Consider the following 24,545-nt stretch of genomic DNA (forward strand, 5'->3'; position numbering starts at 1 on the left):
ATTAGTTATAAGTCGATAGTTATAAATTATGTAGAACTGTAGTTTTTCTTTATATTTGTGTAATTAATTAATAATAAATATTTGCATAGCAAGAGATACGCGCAGAGCGCTTCACGTATAACAGAAACCAGAAATACAAACCTAATCCCGTAGAAGCCTTCTTTCTCCTCTCCTATGTCTCCACACAGAGAGGAACAAGGAGAGAGAGAGAAAAGAATATCCATTACACTAGCGCACAATCTCGGGTCCGGTGAAAATCCCTGATTTTTAGAAAGTAATTCTTTGTATGAGCTACAGGAAGTACATTCTGAGTAACGTGGGCTGACGGGTGACGTGTTGCAGGATGTGTGGGTGTAAAAGGGAAATCCCGCTGTCCCCACCTCACGGTCTAAGTTAAAAAGTTGAAGTCCAATCGTATGTGAGAATTTTGAAACAAAATACTTGATGCTCTAGCCTTGCGCCGTGAAGTAAAACGAAAATGACCAAATAAAGTGAACAGTTGAACACTACAGGAAATACGTCACCAGACACATGGACACCAACTCCAAAGTTTCTCTTCATTCTCTACACTCGCGACAAAATCTATTCCCATGAGTTTCTATTTGATACAGACAATAAAAACTATAACAGTTGTAAACACTGTCTTGAACAGACACACGAAAGGGACCGAGGTGTTGTCATCGGACTAATCACAACCTCAAAGCCTCCGCCACCTGCACCGACACGGGTACGCAAAGACACTTCCACTTAATTGCTAGTTAACACAATGATTCCGAGGCCGCACTGTACGTCCCCAATAACCAACTGAATACAGTTAAGTGTAACAATGAAATGAATTACTAATAAATCGAGAGCTTTACAATATTTTACATAAAATGTAAATCAACATCAAAAGATTCCTATTGTTTAAGGCTCCCGTTGCTATTCCCTCATGCTAAACTAGATAAGATGCTTAACTTAATTACACTTCACTCGTTCTGCACTCACCCGCCCCTCATCTTTACACACGAGTTTCTCTCGTGAGATGGAGGGCCTTCCCGACGTTCCTCGACTAATTTGGCGAAGTGGATCGGTTGGTTCCGTCGTCGATCGTAGTTGCCGCCACACGCGCACTGAGACTCGAACCACGTCTTGTAGGGATTAAGATCCTCTGCTCCAGAAGTGGACTCAGGATGTGTGTCCCGTCACTTGTAGGCCGTTACTGCTGTCTGGGGCAAAACAGCGCCTGGTAAACTGACCCATAACTTATCTACCATCCTCAAGAATCCATTGCCGAGAATAAAGCAGCCACCGGTGAGATGAAGCATTCATCACAAACGATCATAGCGGTGATGCTTTTGCCACAAACAAGAATTGAGTCTGGGTTAAGAGTGCAGTATTCTGACGAAGTTCACTCCATGAAGGGTTTTCAGATGAAACAGGAATAATCGCACATGCATGCACGTGCGTCGTGTAGCCCTGTAGCAAAGACTTTATAGCTGTCTCGCCTCCCTACCCACGCTAGCATGGTATTCATAAATTTGTTAATCCGCTTACTCACACTATTTCGTGGTCGTAGAAATCCCAGTGAGCTGTTACCACTGATGAGCAAAGAGCAAAACCACGCGTCCATCAGCAGGAAAACCTAACAGCAGCAGCATTGTGACAAACTGGAAATGCCACAAAATATTCAGTATCATGTTTGGTCATGAAAAGCTTATCAAGCAGTGACTTTATTTGCACACTGGGCATTTTTCTTCCTCTTCCTGATTTGATATCACGGGTATGCGAGCTGTGTCTGGGTTGGGTAAGCGAATAGCCGAGCTCGTGTCGCAACTGAGAGCGGGTTAAATACCCGATTAGTGTAAATCTCTCTCATTCGACCCAGATGTCGGGAATGGGTACCTGACTCCATAGAGGTTTGGGGAAGGTAAAGCAGAGAGGGAGAGGAGATAGGCACGTAAAGCTGGTCCCAAGATATGGGGGATGACCTTTACCCATATCTTGTGTCACATAAAGGGAATAGAAAATGTATTATTATCGCTTGGAAACCGGGAAGTGAAACCGAGAAACAGGTAAGACTGAAAAATTCCCCACTCTCCGACGGTCCTCACAAAAAGTTAAGTAACAGAAAAAAAGCCAAGATGAAATACTACAACATTTACTCTTTTTCTCAAACGTTCTGTGAACCTAAAACATGTAATTTACTATTCACTCATCAGAACAGCTTCATACTTCTCTTTCTCTAAATACTGGGAGAGAATATTTGAAATTACATTTTTGTCTCACATTTCAGTAAGAAAAATACACTGTCATGGAAACACCTCACTGTTACTTACTTCTCCGTTTGTTTTATCATTTGGTACAGGGGCCATGTGTACTTCCGTAAAACATTTAGAAATAGATTACATCGTCTTTACAGCTTCCTCGAGAATCAATAGAAACACACCACGAAACTACACTACAACTTCGATGCAAAACTTTTAATAGAGATATACAACAAACAAACTCATCAATGAAATGTTAAATCAAGGTAGATTATTGTTGACGCCGCACACGCGGGATGACGTGTCACACACTGACTTGCGGGCCCCTGACCTAACGTTCACATCCCGTTGTCTGCCACGGTCACACCACCTCATTCGAGTTTCACATGTTTCACAGAAGGCCCATTTCGGTTCAGCAAGATTTACCCAATGTTTCGAAACTGCACGTCATCACTTTAAAGAAATCACAGGTAAAAATGAAGAAGTATTTGTGTTCGCTCTGAGAAAATGAGAAAATCAGTTCAACTTTTACACATACCCAATGACATACATCACTTTTCGTTGCATCTTTTTTATGCATGGATGCGTTCTCATCCAAAGTCTGTGCGTGGAGGAGGTTTTTCATAAGAAAAGTCTAGAAAGTCATCATATGAACTTCGATAATATCGCTCGATACAACACAGAGACACTTGCTAACAGGAAGCCCACGTGACCACAAGTCCAGGTAGCCGATGCTCCATTCTTGTCTTGTCTCGCGTCGAAGAAGAAGCAGCGGCCGTTCTTCACCGTGTCCACCTTGAAGCGGCGACTTGCGCAGAAGCTTCTTCCGTTGTCGTAAAGGTCCCGGATGACGGAGCCCTTCAAAATGGCGGTCCGACAAGCATCATACCAGGCGTTGCAAAATTCCTCGCACACTGTCAGGCTCTCCATAAGGTAGAAAAGGGATTGGTCGGGGGAACAGATGTAGCACATTAGGTAGTTGGTGTATCTGTCAGGTAAACCGAAAGTAGATTGATATTTAGTCTTTGAATCTTAACAAAGAGAGATACAAGGCTAAGAGATCGCAAAGGCTAAGATGGATTTAAGAAGACTCTTGCCTGCTCCCTCTTAACTCTGAACGAACGAACGAACGAATGAACGAACGAATGAAGCTTGTATTGACTCAAGCCACGTTGCATATATAGTCAAGTCTATCAAAATATAGCACAAAACAGCAGCATATTCAATATCATAGTTATATGTAGCTATATGTGAGTAAGTGAATGAGTGGCACTCAAATTATCTTCGACTTTAAATTTTATTCCCGAAAACACCCAAGACCAAAGATCAAAAACGTGGCACAAAGCATACATCATTCTTTCATCTTCTTGCTAAAGACTGGCATGAACAAGAACCAGCATTGAAAGACAAATGTAAAAGAAAACGCGGTCTTGGTCAAGAGGATGCATTGATATAAAATTTAAAAGAATATATTTTCATATATCTGAAGATGTTTTGAAGATATTTTGCGCCCATTTGCTACCTCGATATATGAAAATATCTTTTACGTGCATAAGTGCATCTTAATGAATGTGTGTATGTGTGTGTGTGTGAGAGAGAGAGGGGGGGGGGAATAGGGTGAGAGAGTAAATGTTGGAGCATGCTCTGTGTAAGAGACAGAAAGAGAAAGAACGAAATAACTTTATTGATGTGTGAGAGATATATAAAATGGGAGAAAGAAAATGGGCATGCACGCTTAAATATGGCTAATTGTGTGTGAGGAGGTGAGGGAGTGCCGAGCGTGCCTGTGTTGTGCTTGAGAAAAAAAAAAACAGGGAAAGACGTGTCTTGGTGCAGGAACTCCAGCGGTTGGGCCCAAAGCCCTGACCTCTCACCTTTGACATTCTGGCGACGCTCCTCTCAGCGGCTTCACGCGCCCGAAGGTGGCATCAATCTCCTCCTGGCGGCAGCAGCTACTCTCTTTGAACCAGGTGCAGTTCTTCAGACCGCGCTGCACTTCCGGTGCCCGGTTGTTGAAGAAGGAGCAGTACTTCAGGTTTCCGTCGGATTGCCTGCCCCTCATGTCCATCTTCTTCACACCGCCTTCTTTCTTCGCCACGCTGGCGTCGATGTCCCCCGACATGATGACGAGCCAGGCGAAGAACACAGCAACGACCGCCGCCCCAGCACTCACCACGGGCAGGTTGTCCGCCATCTTGGTCTCCGCGGTGCCGATCGATGACAGAAGATGCCTTGTCTCTTGCCGAGCTCGGAATCGATCACCACTCTCGTTCCGTTCTCGCCAAACACGGTGGCTGCTCAGGCCTGTCCTCGTCTACAAATCGCCACCCAGATTGAAACATCGTTCGCGGGTACGCTCTCCTAATCGGAAGCGCTGCGCAAGGACACCATCCCACGGACCGAGCATGATGCACAATCACTTTGAAGGACACACTTTCTTGTGTAACTGCTTAGTGCGCCACCCGACCGGAGGAGTCACAGACCGCAGCTGCGGATGGCGAAGCTCGCAGACTTCAGTTTCGCGCTCGCAGACGAGTGCCGCATCGATCGTTCGTATCGCGGGTGGGCCGCGTGCCAGCTGCCGGAGCCCACAGGAACTATCGAGACAGATCGCAAACATCGGCCCTAGGGACCAACCCTGACGCCGCGCTGATACGAAAGTCGATTTCTCCTGGACGTATAAATACTTTCTGCGAGTGACACTAGTTTCCTGGGATGTGAAATCGAAGCACCCCGACTGCAGGGAATTGAGTCACGTTATTCTGCTAACTTAGCTACTATCGCAGAAAATTTGCTGCTGAGAGGAAATCAAGTACGGCAACCACAACAAAAATGTCATCCCATTACGAAGCAATTGTATAAAAAGATGATGTAGTGTATGGCGTTACATTTCAGAACAGCCATGCAGCGATTTGATTTTTAATGTAGAATTGGTAGAAATATTCTTTAACAGACGGACCGCAGTGATGCAAATACATTTTCTTTATATTTGTAGTGTAGAGACAGTTGAAATTCCTTCAAGTCCCCAGCCAAGCGGAGTGGGACATCATTGCATCTTTTGTCGATCCAGCATTGGTTAGAGGGGATCGTTTGAGTCACCACTTTTTGTATAGGTTAATTCTGCAGTCAAGTGCCTATCATAACCTCTTTCTTTCCTTGTAATTCCTTTCCCTCTTTCGTATTTCTGTCTTTATTTCTTTCTTCCATTTGTTCATACTTTCTTCGTTCTGCATTCTTTTTTTTTTTCAAGAAGTAGTGAATGAAGGAGTGTACGGTATTTAGACCTCAGTTATGAAATTAAAGAAATATATCACCTATTATTACATGTACTTAGATAACAGTCAAAGAAGGAAACATCAGAGGGGTCTGACTGACCCAGAAAATTGAAATACATGTAGTTCACCTTGAGCGCTTGAAAGGGGTCACAACTCTACATGAACATTTCGACGACTAAGATTGGAGTACGCTCCCTTGCAATCGCTCTAACCGTCTTTCCCATAACTGTCGGCGAAGACCACCTGTGCTGGCTTTCTCATTAACCAACAGCTTAAGGGGAATTTTAACAACCTGAATGTGAAGTAGGCACTGAAATGTAATCAGGCTTATGCTCCCCAAATCCGTCAACTGTTGCTTGCAGATGTCGGGAACATGCGAGCTAATCCTGATAAGCGGATTGGGAAGAACTTTGAAACTTTAAGGCTGGCGGCTGATAAAATACCCTCTCTTAACAACTTCCATGCCAAAATGGCCGTCGCCACCCAAGAGCAGAATGTTTTATGGCTTTAGTAATGAGGTGTTTATACCCAGCCTCGTGCAGTTCGAGGATGTCTATCAAAATCTCTGGTGAAACATGTTGGGTAATTTTTTTTTTAATTTATTCTTCCGTGGTAAAGATCACTGGTAATAACACTAACTGTCAAAATTATGGAAGTAAATAGTATTTAAGAAATAGGATTTGTCCTTATAGTTTACGAACATTTTACAGGGACGCGCGCATACACACACACACTTGTGAGTAAAAAGGAAGGAGGACACACAGTCAGACAATAAAAGAAGGATTGAACGCAAATACTTGGCTATAAAAATATGAGCCAACGCTTTTTTGACACAGGAAGATGTCACATTTTTTTCCAAAATAACCTGCATACGGAGCCCTTGCATCGACCGAGCGTGGGCAAAAATGTAACCTTTCCATTTAAAACGCTTTTTTCAAACCCGGATGTGTTCCTCCTACGTATTATATGTATCAGAGTTGACATTTTCCCTCACGCAGCTAGTCGTTAATGTATTCCCACTTATTTCAGTCAAGAATTTTCTTCCTTGAAAAAGTTCACGTTTGTAAAGAACTCATCTTTATCATGTCTTTCAAAAGGCTTATTTGGTTGTCTCCAAGAATTTCAAAAGACAAAAAACTCAGTCATAATTTGACAACATATACTATTAATCTGACTGGAAATGAATTAATATATGAAAATTTCCTTTAAAATGTTGTAAATAAAAAAAGCCCTCAATTCTAGTCTGTATCATCACTTTCATTAAGACTTAAGAGGGTGGGGTTGTTTTTTTTTTAATTTACAACCACATGTAATCAATGTCTTACACATTAACAAAACCGTGATTGATTCGTGTCATGCTGAGAATTACATGTGTACCTCCACTTCAGCGGCAGACATGTCCATAATTTATGTATGTGCTTTAAAAAGGGCAAAGGCATATCCTCGTGTGTCTAAATTTATAAGGGCAGTAAAAAGTGAGCTGTTTGTAAATTTACGAGCTAAAAAACCAGTGTGTGTACTATGATTATATTATCGGCATGCGCGATTCCAAGCGATTCCTACAAGGCAGGGATGAGGAAAGTCCGACCCGCGAAACCAGTTGATCCGGCTCGCCAAGGCAACCACAGATTTCAGTAATTGTATAAGCCTTTTACTTAGCAACATCAATGTATATTCAGTAAATAATCATAATAACGTAAATTTTGAAGAACAAGAAAAGGGCGTCTATTACGGGATAGACAGGACACAGACAGGACACAGACTACTATTGTACATGAAGGAACAGACATGTATGATTCTCGTCCGCTGTCCGCGACCTTTTTGGATGATTTCGGAGAATTATGCAGGCATGTGACCTTCACCCCAAGCCGAGGGTCGACCACTTCCGGTTTGATGTCGGCTATCTGTACACTTCGCCTTCTTCGACCTTGTCGGCTCACCCACACACAAAATTATCGTTGACATTGCTGTTCAGCTGTGATGTGCACAGTTCAGGCCTACAAGGGTCCAATATTGCTACTTCATGGATTTTAAAGGATGAGCACATGAAGCAGCTTTGGTTGGTAAAAGTTGGTCTGGTCTTATGAGTTTATTTGTGCTTGTATACCAGAAAAAAAAAGGTTTTATTACTGTCTACTCTGTCATCTCTGGGAATTTTATGACTGTAAACATATATTTTACAAACTTCCAAAATTGTTTCGCTTACCTTTTCATAGGACCAGAGCGTATTTTTCGTGCGTCTCATTACAAAAAAGGCGAACTGTGGTGACTCAAAGGACGCCAGTGCTAGACAGGATGGGATAGTACACGTTGCAAGAAGTGTTAACACGCTGGCGAGACTACAGCTTGACCAAAGATAGCAAGCTAATTTTTAATAAGATAATTTTGTATGGCCCACAAATGATGGTATAAATATCAAAATGGCCCTTGGAGTGAAAAGGGTTCCTCACTCCTATTATAAAGTCTGAAAAAGTTTACAAAATAATTCCTTGCAAAAACTTGCTTCAGAAGAACAATTGAATGTCGAAGTGTGATAACCCTGTTGTAGGGTTAGCCTCACGATGGGGTGGCACTCAGATCAGAGTTTCCATTTCACCCTACCCTCACCCTCAAGTAACCGCGTGCTTGCTTGTAGAAAGGTAAGGTGGGGATGGGCAAGAGGAAGGCGAGTAGAGGCTGTCGGCGGATGCTGTGGTCACGTCCTCACCATTACCTATCTGCGCATGTGCGTGAGGCCCTTTCGTGATGACAGCGCATTCTCCGTCAGACAGCATTTACTGCTCCGCCTACAATTCTTATTCGATATTGCTGCCCCACACGGCTGTCCCCCACAGGGATAAAGGTCATACATGTCATGCTATCTTTTCACGACCATCAACTGAGGTTCACTAACTGATGAGGTGTGTCTTTGAAGGTTACAACGCATTCTTCTCACACTGCTCTGTGTGTGGTCTTTATACCTAGTTGATGACACTAATAAAGAAACAATGTATATCACTTGAGGATATGGAGAAATAATCTCAATATGCTGATATAAGCATAGGATCTTTGAGTGTGCTTTAAAATAAAGTGTAACTGTTGTTTTGTCAATATTGTGGCACAAAAATGTTGTCTTACATTTTACACATTTTGACTGGCTTTTGTTACAGAATATCTACATTCAACGTTTTCACAAAGTGCGCAAGACTGAGCATATAACACTTTTTTTCGAGGGAGGGGTAGTGTTTTTAAATCTTTTGTTTCAGCCAGGAAAAAAAAAACCTTGAAATATCCATTGTCGCAGAGCAGAACTATATTTGTTTGTTTGCCTGCTTAACCACAAGGAAACTGCAGACGTGTTTGCTTACTCTTTCCTATCAGATAGGCCCACCTTCCACTGAAGCCTGCCCTTGTGTTCCTCGATTCCGAGATATGAGGATCGACAATTACGTCGGTTGAGCCGCGGCCCAACGTATCTGTCGGCGGAGGCTCGTGCTGGCGATACGGCGGCACCCCTAATGCGGCGGCGCGCCGTGTGAATGAATCAGCGGGTGCATTGTTCCGCAGGTACGGCCGGCATTCTGTCTCGTGAGCGTGCCAGCCGCTTGCATCCCGCTTCCTAAGAGAAGGTCTTGGCTCAAGCTCGAGGAGGAGAATTCTGGAGAAGGAGGGCAAGTTTTGGGAACGAAAATAAGGGGTTCTATTTACAATATTTTGAGCATCCAGGTTATAGCGAGTAAAGGGACAAAAGTTTGCGGTTTCATCACACCTGCATGATAGTTATCTTTGTAAAGATTTTAAAAGGTTTATTTACTCCTCAAACGTATTTGTCCTGTAGGTGGGTCAAATACCAACCATAAACTCGGTTAGCAAGAGGTGCTCCAGTTTTGAGAACTATCGTCTGGGTAGATTGGGTACAACAACTAGGCTCCGCATCCTGAGATAGTATCAAACATCAGGCTGTCATGTTGTTATTAGCAGGCTGTACTCGTTGACCTGCCGTTTCACCAGACCAAACACAATTAGCCCTCGTCTCTCTACTTCCTGCTGCGGCAAATAAAGCAATGGTCGAAATATATGTTAACAAGCGAGCGAAGCGATTCGATCTTTGGACGATGTTCTCAGTTATACGGAAGTGGAAGAAGATGCGAAGTTGCGAGAACTTTTACAGACCTTCACTACAAACGATAATAACTAACAATAAGGGCACGCGCATCGTACAGCTCCGAATTTATGCAAGCGAAATAAAAGAAGAAATATTTAGTAGCAAATAGTATTTCTAAACTGTTTCAGAATATACGATATGCGAGTGTACACACTGATTTTATCTTAAATGGTAAATTTTGTGGGTGGGGGAAGGGAGGGTACACTTTCTGGGTTATCTGCTGCTACTACTACTTCTTCTACTAGATTTCTATCTCGTGCTCCATCACCGAAGTCCTCGAAGGACTTTTTAAAAATGCAATAACAATAACTGATACGGGTACAAGGTCGTTGATTCCGAAACCGATAAACTTTATATATGAGTTAACTGCAGGATTGAACAGATGCATCACTCAAAAAAAAAAAAAACGACTGCATCAACAAGCCTCCGAAAAAGTCAGACTTCAAAAAAAAAAAAAAACAGACTCGAACAGATGACTGTATTCACTCTACTAATTTATCATTCGAGTTTACAAAGTGAATAATCAAAGAATCAGTAAGCGGTTTCAGCGAAAAACAGAACAAGAGAGAGGGAGGGAGAGTATAAACATTTGTCAGCGAGAAAGAGAGGAAAGAAGAATAAACTTTATCGGACCACAAGAAAAGACATTCTGCCAACCCTAACAGCGAATTACAAGTCCAATTAAGGAGGGTCTAAGGGAGGGGGAAATTAAGACAATGTATGCCCATCACCTCTACATAAAGGATAACTTCCAACTTCTTCATTTAGACGAAGTTTTGGCCATGCTGCGGCCTATCGTATTTTCACACACATTTCCCCATCTATTTTAAACTCGGTGTTTCGGATATACACCCTATAATAAGGCCAGCATTACAAACACCATGTTTATAATGAAACATGCACTCTGTAAGCTCTGTGGCTCATCCAAACGCTGCCGCTCTCCCTAAGAGCGATATAGTCCTGTAGCCCTTCGAGAACAACCGCCAGCTACAATTTATTAAGCACATGAGCTATTTCCGTTACATTTTTCACACACGAACCATTATTCTTACAGGTCAGAGAAGCATCTTTAAATTGTGATAAATCGTTGCAGCATACGCCAAATTTCTCGAGCATGTCTGACAGCGTGGAATTTATCGTCTCTCTCTCTCACCCAGGTTTTTAACCTAGAGTTCATAAGAACGAGGGGTGGGTTAGAGCTTCTCTTATTCAGCTCTTCACATCAAACGCCCCAGGCTGGGGAATCGGTCACATGACTATAAGTTCCTGGGCTCAGAAAATTTGCGATTTAATAAAGGAAGCTAGAGTATCACGTATCCAAGCCCACTGTTGTGGAAGGGGATGTGCAGTCCAACAAGAGAGCAGAATTAGTTCAAGCTCTAAATCCCAACTTTGAAGGACTCTTGTCTGGACGAACGTGCAAACTCAATCGACACTGCCTGGCTGAGCAAAGATTGCGCTGGGGATGATAAAGAACAATTAACTCTTTCAACCAAGATCATGGAAATGTCTGCAAAAGTTAGAGTCGAGAGCTTGTGCTAAGTTCTCATTTCCTCGGAAAGCCAGTGGCGATCTCTCCTCCTCCTCCTTCTTCAGTACCCTCGCCGTACAATTCTAACAGAATCTTCTGTGCAAATCCCAGCATTAAGAACTCTCTTTGATAAGCTCTATAATCAATGATTGAGGATTCTGAACTTTCTGCAAGCTTCAGTGATTAGTTGAATAAAAGGTTGGTCACTGGTGCGTAACAACTATCCGAGACGGTGTTTTGTTACTATCCTACTAAATCAACTGTCACTTGTTAGCCAAGCACAGTCCATACACTTTGATATACGTACTAACCGCTTGTACATATTTCAGTACATGCTACTAGGTCGGCAAAGAAACTCATCTGCATCCATCTTCCATCTGCTGGAGAGGAAAAGTATATATGTATTTCACGAATGTTATCAAAGTTTAGGAGACAGCCACTGATTATTTCCTCGTAGTCCAAAATGAACACCAACCAGTCGGGTCACGTGTTAAAGACTAATAATAGACCGTTCGTTCAACAGTCTGCAAGTGGCGACACGATCCCTCTCCCGCAAACTAGGGCGAGCCTGAAGATGAAGATGACGAAGCGCCAGTGGCAGCGCCATGCAGCATCCGTGCTGCCCGGCACGAGAGGCCAGCTGGCCTCGCAGCAGCGTCTTGCACTTGTGACGTGAGCGCGCGCAGTGACGTTTCAGCTGGCAGCAGCACGCACGCGCGTCACCGGGCCCGCGCTGCGACAGGAACCATTAGGAGCCAGTCCACTTCCGGTCCGACGTTACGCCGCTGCTGTACTTAAACCCGCTAATGAACCCGAGCTGTGACAGTGTCGTAAGCTGACGGCGATGTGTGCGTGTGTGCGTGCACGTCTGTGTCCCGATTGTAAATAAGATATCCACAGCACTGGTCTGTCGGCTTCTTTTTCTTTTCTTCTTTTTTTTTTTTTCTTGTCGACTGGCCTTAGAGGTTTGGATCGATGTTTCTGTGGACGAGAAAACTGCACAAGAACAGTTTTAATGCAAGCGGAGTGGCAGTGTGGTGAAGGAGGAAGAGGATAGGGATAAAAAAAAAAAAAGCGCAGAGGAGGAAGAGAAGGTGAAGGAAAAGCCCTAAATTAGCCTGCGAATTATTGCATTCTCCATGTCATCATAATCTATCAAATTCTCTCTATCTGTTTCGCGAGTGTTTTCCATTCCCTTTTCCCTCTTCTGGCCCGTTCTTTCTGTCTTTACCGATTCTTATACAACAATTAATTACTTACATTGTCATCTGTTGCTTTGTTTTGCTTTTTCTCTGCCGACCAATAAAAGATGTGTGTTGGTCTTTCGAATCACAGTGACCACTATGGATGAATGGGTGAGCGAAACAGACAGAATTATTATGATGTATATATAAACTGGAACGCATTGCACTACAGCGCACCAGCTACACACACCTGAGACTTGTGGTGCTGACTTATGGAACTCAACTCTTCGACTTTACTGTTAAGTGTCCACGTCTTACACAAAACTCCATAAATCATATTAGTTTTCTGTCTCCTGATTTATTTTGCATAAAATGACCGAAACAAATCTTTTTATCCAGATATATGTGATGGATCGGTATCTCGACACTGGCCCCGCTCCTTCCACTTGGAGATTCCAATTAAGTGCAGTTATTCCATCGTCTTTAATCACTAATGCAGTTGGAGGAGTAGGGATAAACTGACAATTAAAATGTAAGTTGACAGGGAGAAAATGAAGATGACAAATTAACTCTTCTACTTTAAGCACTATTTGGCATTACTGTCAGTACTGTGCAGATGCCATATTCGACAGTCATCTAGCATGTTCGATCTTTCATATTGCAGTCACATTCAACGATGTCTCGATCCTCGTCAGCTTTCTGCTTTACCTGAAGATCGATTTTGACGAGGTTTAATTATGTTGTTTTTCTTTTTCAACTAGCTGTTCATTCAAGTGAAGGAGAAAAATGAACACATTCCGTTTAACAATATTTTTTACTCGATTTCAGTGATTTCCACAAGTGCACATCAAAACTGATTTTTCTACATAATATTTTCCTGTAAAGTTTTCGAAAAAAATCGTTTACCTGTGTGCCGAAAGACAGCCCAAACGTATACAATTATTACTTTTAATCTCGGGTGCACACCTAAAGCAAACGCAGTTAAAACACTGGGTACCCATCCCGCCCCTCCGTGAAGTACCCGCATACGTTTCTTCCAGACAAGACTATGAATCCGCAGAAAGATATAGTTCGCAATAGATTGTTTCTTATACCTTTTCAGAACGTAAATTTAATTATTCTTACACATTTTGATTACGAAATAGTGTTGTTGTTGATTATCATAAGCATAAACCTATGCTTTTACTTTTCTAGCATAGATGAACTTTCGCGTAATGATATTAGTTCCTTATGACGGCAAAACCCAAGATGGAAGCCGTCGCGAAATACGACTTTACGGCGACTGCTGAAGATGAACTCAGTTTTAAGAAAGGAAATGTTCTCAAGGTAAAAGAACGCTATATATCTTTGTACATTATCATTCTTTGGCTTGAGATAGATTCTAAATCCCACGATTTGGTTATCTGATGATTATTACCTGCAAGAAAATGGTTTTTGCCTTGCGACCACCCAGTCAACCTGTTTTCTATTTTGATATTCAGTCACCTTTTTCTGTGTAAACTTCCTGGTGTGTTTCGGTACAAGAGTCTTTAAACATTCAAGGGAGAGTTAGTTTTGCACGTGTTTCGATAATATTAGTCTTTGAAGTATTGTTATTTTGCGAGCTATTTTGAACAGCCTCTTCAGAAACAAGGTTGAAGCGCTGCTGCTAGTAGAAACTCAGCTGTCGCGAATATTGTTAAATCAAAAGGTGCGCCTAGTACAGTCCACCTAGTTGTTTCTTTCCATACGTGAGCCGTGTTACAAATATTTTCTTAATAATGCAACTAATAAAGCTCAAATATAGTACATTGAAAATGTATCCTTATAGTACCTTTCACTAAAAATTTGTTTTGATGAACATTATTTTCAGCTAAACTTCTTTGGTGTAAGAGCTAGAAGTGGGCTCAAAACTGAATTTTCAGTTAGACAGATTTTTGAACTAAGATTTGATGACTAAGACTAAGCAATGAGCTGCTAAATCAGCAGAATTACATACCCTGGATAGTTTCATTTTTTTTAAAGAGGGTAGTTTTTGTATTTGGGGAAAGTTCTTTCTGGAAGTGAAACAGACATTTCTCTCATTTTGCTTTTTTTTAATTCCCAGATTATTTGTTAATTACTTTTTTATCTGCTACTTCTGTTAATTTTCCTGCAGCCTGTTCTAGTCTTTATTTCCAGAAGAATGCACGTAAATGTATCTTAAGATTGATAGTTTTTTTTTTTATAATGTTCTTTAAAAAAAATAATGTATTAGTTTCCTTATGGAGATGCATGAGCCTGTTATAGTTTCATTCTTTTGTCCAAATAAATTATTTTTTAGAGCAGAAACAAAAACAGTTTAGTATTCAGTCTCTTTATATGTATCACAGTTTGTCAGAAATCAATATTTTGTACTTTTGTTTGAGATAAAATGAGTGGATATTGCTTATAAATTTGAAAGAGTTCATCTAAAGATTACAGATGCTGGTGGGTTCCGTCTCCCCTTTTACCTTGTTCAGAAGTAATGAATGAGGCAGCATGAGTACTAGCAATACAAGCTAAAGATATTTCTGGGGACAAGTTTCTGTTCTATATTGTACACACTGAGTAAGCTAAATGTAAATTCATGTAGGCAGAGGATGTGTAAACAGTTGGTCAATTGGCATAGTTGTTGAGGTACATTTCATTTTCTGTGTCTGAAGGCTTTGTTAAGATTACTTATTATTCAGGAAAATTTTTGAGGCAGCTGCATTGAGCTAATAGTTCTTTCACACTGCCTGCAAATATTTTATCTCCTCTCCCCAATTGGCTCAGTGATCCTGAATTACAGTACCTGTATCTAAGCTCTTAATGGGCGACATTAGCTATGAAAATATCTGGTGTAGTCATCCTGTGCATATTTTAAGCCCAAAAAGGGAATAATTTTTCTGTTCTTGTAAATTACACATGCAAAGATTTTTCATGGAATCAGGTGGTAATTGCCAAATCTTTTTGCACAAGATTTTCCAATTTTCCATTGAAAACATTTTTGTAGCGAAGTATAAAAAATACTTTTAATTTTAAAATATCTGGTAACATTTTTGCTAGGGCTTACATGCTGACCATGACCACTTCCTACTATACCTTAAGTGAAAACATGAAGCTGTCATATGGCTATGCCTGTTTATCCTATAACACTAAACCAGCTGAGATTTTATATGAATTTTACTGTTGAAAATAAAGTTTGGTACTCTTGATACTTGAAAATGCATACTGAGCCTGATAATGATTTTTTTATTACATAGCCCATTACCCCTGAAGTACAATGCTGTTGTTGTAATCTAGGTAATAAAACAGATTATTTCATTTTATGCTCTGAAAAACATGGGGAGGCCATATTTGTTGCTCTGTTACTTGGGGGTATTTGTACCGTGATAAAGTACTGATAAAGTGCTGTTATGTTTACATTGACAGATACTCAGCAAGGATGAGGACAAAAACTGGTACAAAGCAGAGATGGATGGAAAAGAGGGCTATGTGCCCAACAACTATATTACCATGAAGAATCACTCGTACGTATTGTATTTCAGTGCTTGATAAGATTCATGCAAATTATATGACACAAATATTCTTCCTGAGATTCCTTCCCATCTCTCTCTCTTCATTAAAGAGGTGTATGTGTTGAAGTTTGTAGTTTATGACACAAAAGTAAGTTCAATCAAACATTTAGGCTTACTTAGTCTGCATCAGCACTGTGCAATTAGTGTGACACCATATTGTTCACAATAATTTCCTTATAAATATAAATTTTGCTTACAAAATGAAGACTTTCCTCAAGAGAAATCAAAAATACTTTCTCTGAAACAATTACAATTTACTGTTTCATCTGCAGATGGTATGTAGGTAATGTTTCCAGAAGTCGAGCTGAGCAGATGCTACTTCAAAACAACTTTCCAGATGGCACCTTCTTAGTCAGACGAAGTGAAAGTGCACCGGGGGAGTTTTCCATCACAGTCAAGTAGGTTTTTAGCTTGTGCTACTTGAAGGATCAGATTGTGATAACATTGGAAAAATATCTTGGATAAACATGTGCAACTGATTCCTTTTGCTGTCTTGCAGATATCTCTTGTGTCTACATGCAGATGCAGACATGGGGAAATAAATACTTGGTGATACATGGGAAGAAAGAATTTATTTTGCTTCTTTTCTTTCCTCTTGCTATTTTCCTGTGTATCCATACATAAACTGAAGTATCTTGCTTGTGGTCAGGTATCAGGATGGTGTACAACATTTTAAAGTGCTGCGGGATGGTGCAGGAAAGTATTTTCTGTGGGTAGCCAAGTTCAACTCACTGAATGAATTGGTTGACTACCATCGGACATCTTCAGTCTCACGCTCACAGACCATCATGTTTAAAGATATGCCTGTTCAAAATGTCCTCCAAGCACAGGTAGGAAACCTTGCTATTCACTTGATTAATTATTTACAAGCCTAGTGATCTTTGAGGGAGCTTATCAAACAATAAAACATAAAACAAAAACTTGAAGTTTGAGGGCAGGAAAAGGGGTTATTAAATGCCATGAATGGAAGTGATTTCTAATGCAGTAGTAGAGTTGATGATTTTATCCAGAATTTGTCACGTTTAATGTCTCAAGGTAAAGTTAGTAGTTGTTTGTAAGGCCAAAAAATACTCGAAATGTTTTTTTCTCTCCTTTATTGATATTTGCAGTGGGTTTTTTTTTTTGTGTGGTTTTTTTTTTTTTTTTTTTTGTCACCCCAGGTGAGATCAAAGGCTAATGAAAAGGTTCGGGGGTTGGAAGAGTTTATTGGTAGTGATTGGGATGTTTTGGGATAGTGATGGGGTTGTTCATCTCAGAAAAATTGAGTTACGTTTGAGATTAACAAGCATTTGTCACAGCAAAGCTTGCCATGATAAACTGAGAAAGCAGTAATGAAGGCGTAATGCAGAATGTGTTAATGGAAGTTAATGTAGGAAAATTTAATGATATTTTGGCAAAATGAGTCACAAATTCTTTGATTTGTTAAAAAAAAAAAATCCCCAGTCATACATCGTTTTTAAAAAAGTCATAACAGAGGCTGAGATAGGACTTGGACATGTAATAAATTATCTGCTGATTATCGCTCATTGAATATAACTTCCACAAATGGCTTGGTTAGTTGAAAAAGGGAAATGACCTAAATTTAATAGGCTCTCAGATTAACCTTAATATACCAACTTGACTTCTGGTTGAGATTAGTTGGAAGGAAGGAATAATCATTTTAGTAATAAGAAAAATAGTCTTTACATCTTATTAATCAGCATCTTTAATTTCTTGAGATTATCTGAATATTCTGCATTACGATAATTTCTTATTATCTGATATCATGTTGCACGTATATTCACAATGCCAGGATCTCCGTGTTCTTTATAGAAATTTATGCTCATTGATTGAACTTTGTTGTCTGTATATTTTATGGGACTCTGTATTGTGTTTGTGACTGAGTGATTTAAAATTGACTAATCCCTCATCCTTGCAGATTGGATTTCCTTAAAAAATCTGTTACTCTATAACTTTACTTTATTGCTTTTTTTTGTGTGTGTGTGTGCCAAGATGCAGAGTAGAAAGCATATTTCTAGCCCCTCCCTGCTGCTCACACAAACGACTTTTAAAAAAGCAAAATTCTGGTACAGAGTAATTTCACATGCATATCAGTAACAATGAGTTAGTGAAGTCTAATACATTGAAAATGACACTTTTATTATTTAAAAATAAAGAGAAATGCATTAACCTTTTCTGTGACACACTGAAGCCAGGGTACTGGTTTTTCCCAAGGTGTATTGGTTTTCACTGAAAAACCATTGGTTGATCAACCTAAGCGTAAACAGGTCTGCTGAGACATCATGAGTATTGGTGATGGAATGGCTTTATTTATCCCTTTTCAGGGTTTGTTTGTTTTTTTTTGTGCGGGGGAAGGGGGTAGTGACATTGTGAGACTTCTGAAAACAGTGTAATCTTTTTAATAAAATATGATTTAGTAGTTAGTGTCTTAATTTTGGAAAGATAAAACTAAGTTGATTTGAAATTGTTAGCTTAAATGTGTTCAAATCAGTACAAGTTCTGATTTTAGGTGGTTCAAGCCAAGTACGACTTCGAACCACAGGATGCTGATGAACTTGGATTCAGACGAAAAGATCGCATCACAGTGCTGGAGCGATCCAATGAGAACTGGTGGAAAGGAGAATGCAACGGCAGAATTGGGGTGTTTCCTGCCACTTATGTAGAGAACATTGATGATGCAGAAAATCAGTGACATGGAGCAAAGATGTGTCAGACTCCACAGGAAAAAAAAAGGAAACTGTTACAGACAGATCTTTGCAGAGACACATCTGATTGTGTCTTCTTCAGTTGCAGCCATTTTTCACTCATCAGTTGTGAATAGCAAGGCTTGTCCTGGTGCAACAGTGATAAAACTGAACACTAAGACAAAGACTGCAGGATGGAGAATGACATAACCAAGCCCGGCTTTGTGAAATGTCTGGCCTTTGAGACTTTGGAACTTATCAGTGACAAATGTGCAGCGTTGTGGGGGCGGGGGGAGAAGTGATCTGTACAAAGGATAGTACTCGTCATGTGTACGCATGTTTACTATGGGATCCTGTACAAGTGCATAGTGAGTGAGTGCATGTATAAATGGGGGCATGCACATGTAGTAGTGTGGTTTGCGTTGTGTTATAACAGTTCTGGGCCTCGTTTAACTGCCTGCATAAACAGTTTGGTGAACAAGGAGAGAGTATTCACCTTGCTGTGTGCAACTGTAAGTGTTTGCATGTGTGCATGTTTGTGGTGCATAATACATGCCCACATTTCCAATGTTTTATCTGTTAGTTACTTCTGCTGTGCATTGTAGGCTTTGTTTTTTCAAATAGACTTCAAAAGATAGTTGATTGAATTGTACAGGTAACATTTTGCTATTTTCAAACTTGTAGAAATCACAGTTTCTTGTCATTCTGATTCAAACGAGATTTAGTTCATGCATGTGTGTTTCATTTTGTAATCTATAATTTTAGTTTTCTTAAACTGTTAATGGTTACTAGCCAGCTGGGAAACCACAGATAGTTTATTTCATTTGTAGTTGCTTTGTGTATCCCCTAAAAAGTAAAAAAGCAGTATTTACTCTGATTTTTTTCACTCCTTCTGTGCAGATGTACTGCATGCATGCATGCAGCTTGTGAATAGAAATGAGTTGAAAGACAATATTCACAAAGATGCCTGCCTATATATATATTTTTTTTTAAAGTTTAGAGCACTACTGTGACTGATGGATGTGTCAAACTCAGATGCTATTATCAACTGGGAGAGCTCAGATCAGTGGTTTGTTTTGGGTCAATATTATAGATATATGATATGACAGGCTTATTGCTCTCCAATGATAACACTAAGAATTCTGGAGATGAGGGTCAGCTATCTTCACAAGCTATTTTATCATCAGTTTTTACTCCCAGTCACATCACAACACATATTTGACTGTATTTACATGGTAAAGAGCTGTCTTCATTGTGGGCATATGCCTAGTTCCCTTTGAAAATCTTATAAATATCTGAGGGCATTGTTGATCATCTAGCTTTGTTTACAATTACGTCCTCTCACTATGGCATTCTAGATAAAATATAGCATAATCGATGGTTCTTGTTCACTGTGCTAAATCAGCCATATAAAGATGGTTAATAATTGCCAGTATATAAGCTGTAGTGGACTAATAACCTTTGTTGCCTTTGTAGTCCATTGTTTATTATGCTGATATGTGAAAGCCAGTTGATTTGGTTTGGCAAAGACTTAAAAAGTTTCATAACCTTCTATTTCAGTGTTGTAGGTGATTTTTATCTGTTAGATTAAATCTAAAGCATAAACATTATGGTTTCTCAGGTGTATTTGGCAGTAATTGTGCATGCATGTGTGTGTATGCACATGCGTACATGTTTATGCGTGACTGCATTCTATTTTAATAATAATGTCATGCAGTATTTTATAAATCTACATGTTAAATTTCTGCAGAATTCAGCTTCTCTTAAATGGTTGGATTTCATGTAGCCAAACATTGATGTTGGATGAATTTTTGTTCATCTTTCCCAATCCCACACATTCACACTGTACCTTGTGTATGCAATGAGCAGTGCTTTTTTTAATGTTCAGTTATTATTATTTGTAGATTCCTAGCTCATTTAGTATGTCTTGTGCTCAGCCCTACACTCACTTAAAAGCTGTGTAGCATCCCCTTCCACTCAAACAATTGTGGAGCCTGCATCTTCATTTTAAAATCTTGAAAGATGCTAATGAAATTGGTCTCCAGGTTTTTGATGTTCACATGCCAGGTTTGCTCAGTTTTACAGTCCAGTGACTTAAAATAGTGAGGGGAATGGCATGTTGGGCTTCAGTGATAGATACTGACCTTTTGACATTTCCATTCACAATTTCAGGTTTCTGATGAACTGTTTTCTTCCTAAACTGTGCATCATTTCTTGGAGACCACCATGTTCCCTTTCTAATGCAAAGAAATACAAACTGATCATAATTTGTGTAGTAGGCATTTGACAAGAAGTGCATTTACTCTTTGCTGTGCTGTTCTAAATGTTATTGCACAGACCCATGAGCCCAGCATATTGATTACTGCACTTAGGTTCAATGTGAAAGTGAACATGCTCACTCCCACTGAGTTGGATGACATCACTCATAGCAGTCTCCCTGCACAAGGGTTGTGTGATGGGTACAAGTATAAATGATTGTTTTGCAACCTGAAATTTTGAGCACAAATCAGAACATCAGTATATCATTTAAGCACTGCTTGCCATTTCTTTTGACTTTTCCTTTAAGTGTGCTATCCATATTGGGGGAGAGAGCAAAAGCCATAACCCATTGAGTTTTCAGCAAACAAAGGGAAAGATGGGGTTTATTTACTTCATGAAATGGGTTTAATGCTATTCCAGTGTTAGCAGATCCCTGCGCAAGTGGCACTGAAGACTTTTTGGGATGTTTTGTTTGGTTTGTTTTTGGGGTTTTTTTAATTATCAAGACTCTCTATTAATCGCATGTATATATGTATATGTATATAATTTGGGAGTTGCCTTGATTTTATAATCTTGGTCTAGTCTCAACCCATACAGTGCTGATGCTTAGGTCTTCAAAGTTATTCTTGTGTTGTTTTGGGGTGATGGACTTACACTCTCAAGAAGAGTAATGTCTTTACATAGTTTTTTTTTTTTTTTTTAACAGCCATACTCAGAATATACATTTTGTTTTATTAACAGTAATATAAATTTGTTCATAATGATATTTGCATGAAATACACCTGACAAGAGCTGATTAATTTATCGTGAAAGTAATTTGTCAAAATTACTATTCTTTTAGCTGGAAGATCTACTCAGAATATTTGTGGACAATACTTCTATTTCTGTTGGAAATTTCTTTTTGTTTGCTAGGCTGTCATGCTTAAAATTTAGAGCTCAGCCATGCAGGTTTATTTAGAGTGAATAAAGAATTAACTGAATGAACGTAGAATTTTCAATGTTCCTGTTGTCTTGTAAGAGTATATAATGTCGATCATATTTCATTATGTATTGGTCATCATGACTTGTGCTCTTAGCAGCTTTTACAGATATATATATACACACACAAAACTAAAGTTGGGCTTGTAGGCTCAAGTGCATAAATCAGTTTCAACACAATTTGATGGCACCTAGTATTACTTTGTTGCTGTTCTGTTGGCGTTAAAGCAATTCATGAAAAACTCTGCAAGTACAAAGTTGAGTTATATGAAGTTTAATGAAAAACAAAAGATGCTGCTGCAGGGACGTGAATGGTGTGGTGATATGATGGGAAACCTATGATCATCAATAAAGAGCGTGTGTTCCGGAGTGAGATCTTCTTGTCTTGGGGCACAAATGAATAGTAAATGTGGCAGCTGCTCAGAGGGCTGGCCATCTTAGAACCAAAAGACCCTTTTATACTTGTGATCACTGAAGCAAAAACATACTGCTTGTGAAGATCCAATGTTGTTGACAGAAACAAGATCTTGTTGAAAAGAAACTTTCTAGTGCTCACATGCACTCCAGTGAGTCCATGCTATCTATCATGCTTGGATTAGCTATTAGACAAGAAAACGCTGTTATAACAAGGTTATTTGTGTTAAGATTCTTGTTACAATTGTCTGCAATTTTGCCTTCTGAATTTGAAATTGATTAAATGATAGTAGTGTATGCTTGTTATGTACAGATCAGAAAATAATATGTGTTAATTATTACAAGGGGAAGACAACGTTTTTGCTTTGCATATACTTTAGTGCAAGCTATTCTATCATTTAAAAACATACAGCCTCTGCCTAGAGTACTTGACATGCTTGTTATTTCAGACAACATTCTAAGCAGCAAATATGATCTGAAGGAGGGTTTTTTTTAATTATTTTTATGTGAATCATGTTTGTTGAAAAGGCTAATTGTTTTCTGATGAAAGTTTTTTTAAAAAAAAAACCTTTTGACTGGGTACAAGGTCTGCCAGTTTGCTCTCAGTAGGGTGCCTAGTGTTGACTTTATTAATCTTACAAGTGGTCTACAGACTGCAAGGTCGTTACTGTCTGGTATGACAACCTGTGATACCTTGAGGTCTAGAATATTGATTTTTTTTTTTTTTAATGCCAACTTTTCTTTATGCAGCCATGAAGGCTTTCTTCCTGAATGTGTTGCAGTCTGAATCATTCTATGCGGTTAACCTTTGTGTGTTGGAAAATCTTTACACAGTCATTTAATATTGCATTATCAGTGTTACATCATCAATTATTGGAACTGAAAGGTTGTTTAATTCTTAGGACCTTGTGGTTATTAAATGGGGCTTTCTCACTTAATGCAGCAGCAGTGCCACAGCAAAGTGTTCCCAATTCTTTCACAGGACAGCATTGAAAATTTCATGTACCATTGTCATTTTTCTTTCTGGGGTTGTGATGGTGGTTGGAAGTCTGTTACTTCACAGTTACTTTCTTGAGGGAATCCCCAGTCTAGTCAGCCTTTGTGCCGGTGCCACTGTTGACTTTTGTGCATGAAATGAGTTCTGAAGAAAGTGGTGTAGCATGATAAAAGCTAAAGCACTTTCCTTCTAAACGAGGATGTGCTAGAAAAAAATCTTGGAGATAATATCATTACTTTTTCAAACATCTGTTTGTTTTGTATGATGTATATATGTGGCATGTAAGTGTAGAATTCTGTGCTCAAACATATGACCTACACATTACATTGAACTTTGGTCCTCCTTCTGTAGGATGTAGCATCTGGCAGGTGGCTACAGACAAATGCAGGCGGGGGGGAGGGGAACACTATCAGTTATGTAACATGCAGTTAAATTTTGGCTTTAAAAGTTGTTCTCAAGGTAAAAGCTTTTAGACGTGTGTTCTGGACAAAATGAGTGCAAATAATTGGGAGCATTTGTGTATCGTGTCTTCTCAGCTTTGCAAAACATGAGGCCAGTCTTTCCTTCACGTCACAAATCAGAAGGTACATGAAACATCTGCTCATAAGTTCAGGTCTACTTTAAAGCCTGCAGTTGACCGCTTATGAACACCTGGAGTATGCTGCTGTCATGATTAGGTTGTGGATGTGCTTTAAAACAAATTATTATCAGTGCTTATATCTGTATGGAAAAAAAATGGATGTAACTGCAGATTGGAAATGTATTTGTTTCTGTTTTCCACAGCACAGTTTCCATTGATATCCAAATGTGTTTGCCTGGTAATGTAGACCCTACAGAGAGTATATTAACTTGAATTTGTGCTCTGCCTGTTACAATGTGAGGCTCTAAGGATGAGCAGTGGAAACGTGTAACTCTGGAAAAACAAGCTTATTTTATCCATGCTGCTTACATGCTGTGAGTCATCATGTGGAATATTTTATTCTAAAGATATGCACTGGTTGCTTAAAGACATTTGAATTCTTGTGAAGCTTGGTTTTTAAATAAATAATTTGAAATTGTTGTGTGTCAACGCGAATTGAGAAAAAAGGATTATTGAAAGTGAAAAATTGCAATTGGGAATGCAAATATGAGCATTATGTCACCTGAGAACAGAAATTATTAGTCTGAAAAGCTTTACAGCAAAAGCTCCAAATCCAGGACACCAGCATTTTGACAGCCCCATTTAGGACAGTTGATTCTCAAGCTAGGTGGTTCCAATGACATCATTTGAAAC

The 24,545-nt window shown here is 39.6% G+C and overlaps 2 protein-coding genes across 2 annotated transcripts; one reads left to right on the forward strand and one right to left on the reverse strand.

The window, feature by feature from the left end:
* Nucleotides 1-2,441: 2,441 nt before the first annotated feature.
* LOC112559434 lies at nucleotides 2,442-4,872 on the reverse strand. Its single transcript, XM_025230733.1, has 2 exons — nucleotides 4,121-4,872; nucleotides 2,442-3,234 (listed from the first exon to the last, which is right to left on the reverse strand). Exons 1-2 carry the CDS (start codon nucleotides 4,438-4,440, stop codon nucleotides 2,892-2,894), a joined length of 663 nt encoding a protein of 220 aa, XP_025086518.1. The 5' UTR covers nucleotides 4,441-4,872; the 3' UTR covers nucleotides 2,442-2,891.
* Nucleotides 4,873-13,619: 8,747 nt separating this feature from the next.
* On the forward strand, nucleotides 13,620-24,331 carry LOC112564189 (protein enhancer of sevenless 2B-like). Its single transcript, XM_025238843.1, has 5 exons — nucleotides 13,620-13,706; nucleotides 15,795-15,892; nucleotides 16,213-16,338; nucleotides 16,590-16,770; nucleotides 18,450-24,331. The coding sequence occupies exons 1-5, from the start codon at nucleotides 13,629-13,631 to the stop codon at nucleotides 18,630-18,632; spliced, it is 666 nt and encodes a 221-aa protein (XP_025094628.1). The 5' UTR covers nucleotides 13,620-13,628; the 3' UTR covers nucleotides 18,633-24,331.
* The last annotated feature ends 214 nt before the right edge of the window (nucleotides 24,332-24,545 follow it).

Source organism: Pomacea canaliculata, linkage group LG1 (assembly GCF_003073045.1).
Source record: "Pomacea canaliculata isolate SZHN2017 linkage group LG1, ASM307304v1, whole genome shotgun sequence".
NCBI classification, from domain to species: domain Eukaryota; kingdom Metazoa; phylum Mollusca; class Gastropoda; order Architaenioglossa; family Ampullariidae; genus Pomacea; species Pomacea canaliculata.

What these genes read in the sequence shown, in the direction of transcription:
- LOC112559434 (XM_025230733.1), bottom strand. Translation starts at nt 4,440, where the DNA reads ATGGCGGACAACCTGCCCGTGGTGAGTGCTGGGGCGGCGGTCGTTGCT. An exon ending in GCGTCGCCAGAATGTCAAAG is followed by an intron (nt 3,235 to 4,120) that starts GTGAGAGGTCAG and finishes TTTACCTGACAG; the next exon opens with ATACACCAACTACCTAATGT.
- LOC112564189 (XM_025238843.1), top strand. Translation starts at nt 13,629, where the DNA reads ATGGAAGCCGTCGCGAAATACGACTTTACGGCGACTGCTGAAGATGAA. An exon ending in ATTACCATGAAGAATCACTC is followed by an intron (nt 15,893 to 16,212) that starts GTACGTATTGTA and finishes TTTCATCTGCAG; the next exon opens with ATGGTATGTAGGTAATGTTT. An exon ending in GAGTTTTCCATCACAGTCAA is followed by an intron (nt 16,339 to 16,589) that starts GTAGGTTTTTAG and finishes GCTTGTGGTCAG; the next exon opens with GTATCAGGATGGTGTACAAC.